Genomic DNA, 1,715 nt, shown 5'->3' with positions numbered 1-1,715 from the left:
CAATCTGAGAGAAAACGAGCTGATGATGATGAAGATGATGAAGATGATGAAACCGTGAACACTGAACTTGCTTCTTCCCAGACGAACACTCTGATGTCACGGATTGGTTTTACCGCCAAAAGCTAAAGATCATTAAATCAGTTTCTGAAATGATTTTTTTGTCATCGAGAAAAAAAAGAAAAGTTTGAATTTAAGTTTTAAAACTTTTACAATTTAACTTTAAGCAACAACAACAACAACAACAACAACAATAATAATAATAATAATAATAATGATAATAATATCTGTGGCGGCAGTGGGAATAAAAGGGTGACATGATGAATATTGATTAAGATTTTGGGGCTGGTAATTAACTGGCCATTCTGCCCGTTATTATTAATGAATTAATCAATATCAGTTATTAATGATTTAAAACCTGCATTAATTAAATGAATGAACGTGATGAAAACAAGAAGCAAACCTTTGAGTTTTTATTAAATAAAAGTGCATTACATTTACCCGCCATGATACACAGCTGCAGGCTTCACTCAACTCACACATAAATAAAAACCGCGTGTGTGTGTGTGTGTGTGTGTGTTTGTGTATGTACAGGTGCGTGCGGTGCGTTCAGGTGCTCCTCCTAATTTGAGACTGGTGGGTCAGGAGGCCTTCACGGAGCCGCAGAAGAGGAAAAGTTTGTGGTTGTTTTTAGTATTTTTTTTTAGAAATGTCAGCGTGAAATAGAAAAAAAGAAAATCATCAGGTCTGAGATCAGTTCTGATCAGTTCTGATCAGTTCTGGGATCAGTTCTGGGATCAGTTCTGACCAGGTCTGGGACCAGGTCTGGGATCAGTGCGTCTGTACAAAACACATAAATTATTCACAGCAGATATTTTCTATTCTTACAACTCACGGTTCTATTTACAATAAAGTCGCGCCTCCTCCGTGTTTTGGGCCTGAACGGGTCCGTGTCCGGTACCGGAGTCCCCCTCCTCCTCCACCGTGCAAAAACACAAGGAAACAAAAGGACCGGGGTCTGCAGCGGACCCCCCCAGAGTCTGGCCCCACAGTTACGAGCTGTCGTTCTCGGACGTGTGCAGCAGCAGCGCGGAGCCCGGTTTGTGCTTCTTCAGCAGCTGTGTGATCTTCTCGTCGTCAGAGTTCGGGTCCAGAGGTTTGTTGTAGTCGTCGTCCTCGTCCTCGTTGTCCGACGTCCCCTTCAGCCGCTCCGTCTCCGAGTCCTGCTTCTTCTTGGCCGAGGCCATCTCCGCCGCGTGCTTTTTCCTCCACTTGGTCCGTCTGTTCTGGAACCACACCTGGGTCACAAGCACACGCAGGTCCGGTCAGAGCCACCGAGCAGCTGCTCTCACTCACACTCATTATGTAGTATTATTCTAAACACAATTCATTCTAATAATAATAATAACAATAATAACAATAATAATAATAATAATATGAATAAGACTTTATTATTTCTGCAGCTAAATTCAAACAGAAAAGTAAAAAATCTGCTGCAGAAAAAATAAAAAACAGATTTAATAAATAAACCTGGAGCTGTCACGAGCAGTTTATGATTAAATGAAGCTCGTGCTCAGATGATAGAAAGGCCTCGTGGAGGTTTTTCATTAAATGACATTTTAACTGAATTAAAAGAAGAAGAATGAAGTGAATTTAATTTAAAACATCTGCAGAAAAAGAAAGAAAAATAAAAGCCTCAGTGTTTCATCCTGGAGTGA

The 1,715-nt window shown here is 40.8% G+C and overlaps 1 protein-coding gene across 1 annotated transcript; it reads right to left on the bottom strand.

Moving 5' to 3' along the window:
* Positions 1–457: 457 nt before the first annotated feature.
* LOC111652716 (homeobox protein Nkx-6.1-like) lies at positions 458–1,359 on the bottom strand. Its single transcript, XM_023403062.2, has 2 exons — positions 1,354–1,359; positions 458–1,295 (listed from the first exon to the last, which is right to left on the bottom strand). Exons 1-2 carry the CDS (start codon positions 1,357–1,359, stop codon positions 1,050–1,052), a joined length of 252 nt encoding a protein of 83 aa, XP_023258830.1. The 3' UTR covers positions 458–1,049.
* Between the last annotated feature and the right edge of the window lie 356 nt (positions 1,360–1,715).

This window comes from Seriola lalandi, unplaced genomic scaffold (genome assembly GCF_002814215.2).
Source record: "Seriola lalandi dorsalis isolate HSWRI2012SDOR001 ecotype SW California unplaced genomic scaffold, Sedor1 jcf7180002054061, whole genome shotgun sequence".
In the NCBI taxonomy this organism is placed as follows: Eukaryota; Metazoa; Chordata; class Actinopteri; order Carangiformes; family Carangidae; genus Seriola; species Seriola lalandi.
The sequence above is the reverse complement of the archived record's forward strand: the minus strand, read 5'-3'. Positions and strand labels throughout refer to the sequence as shown.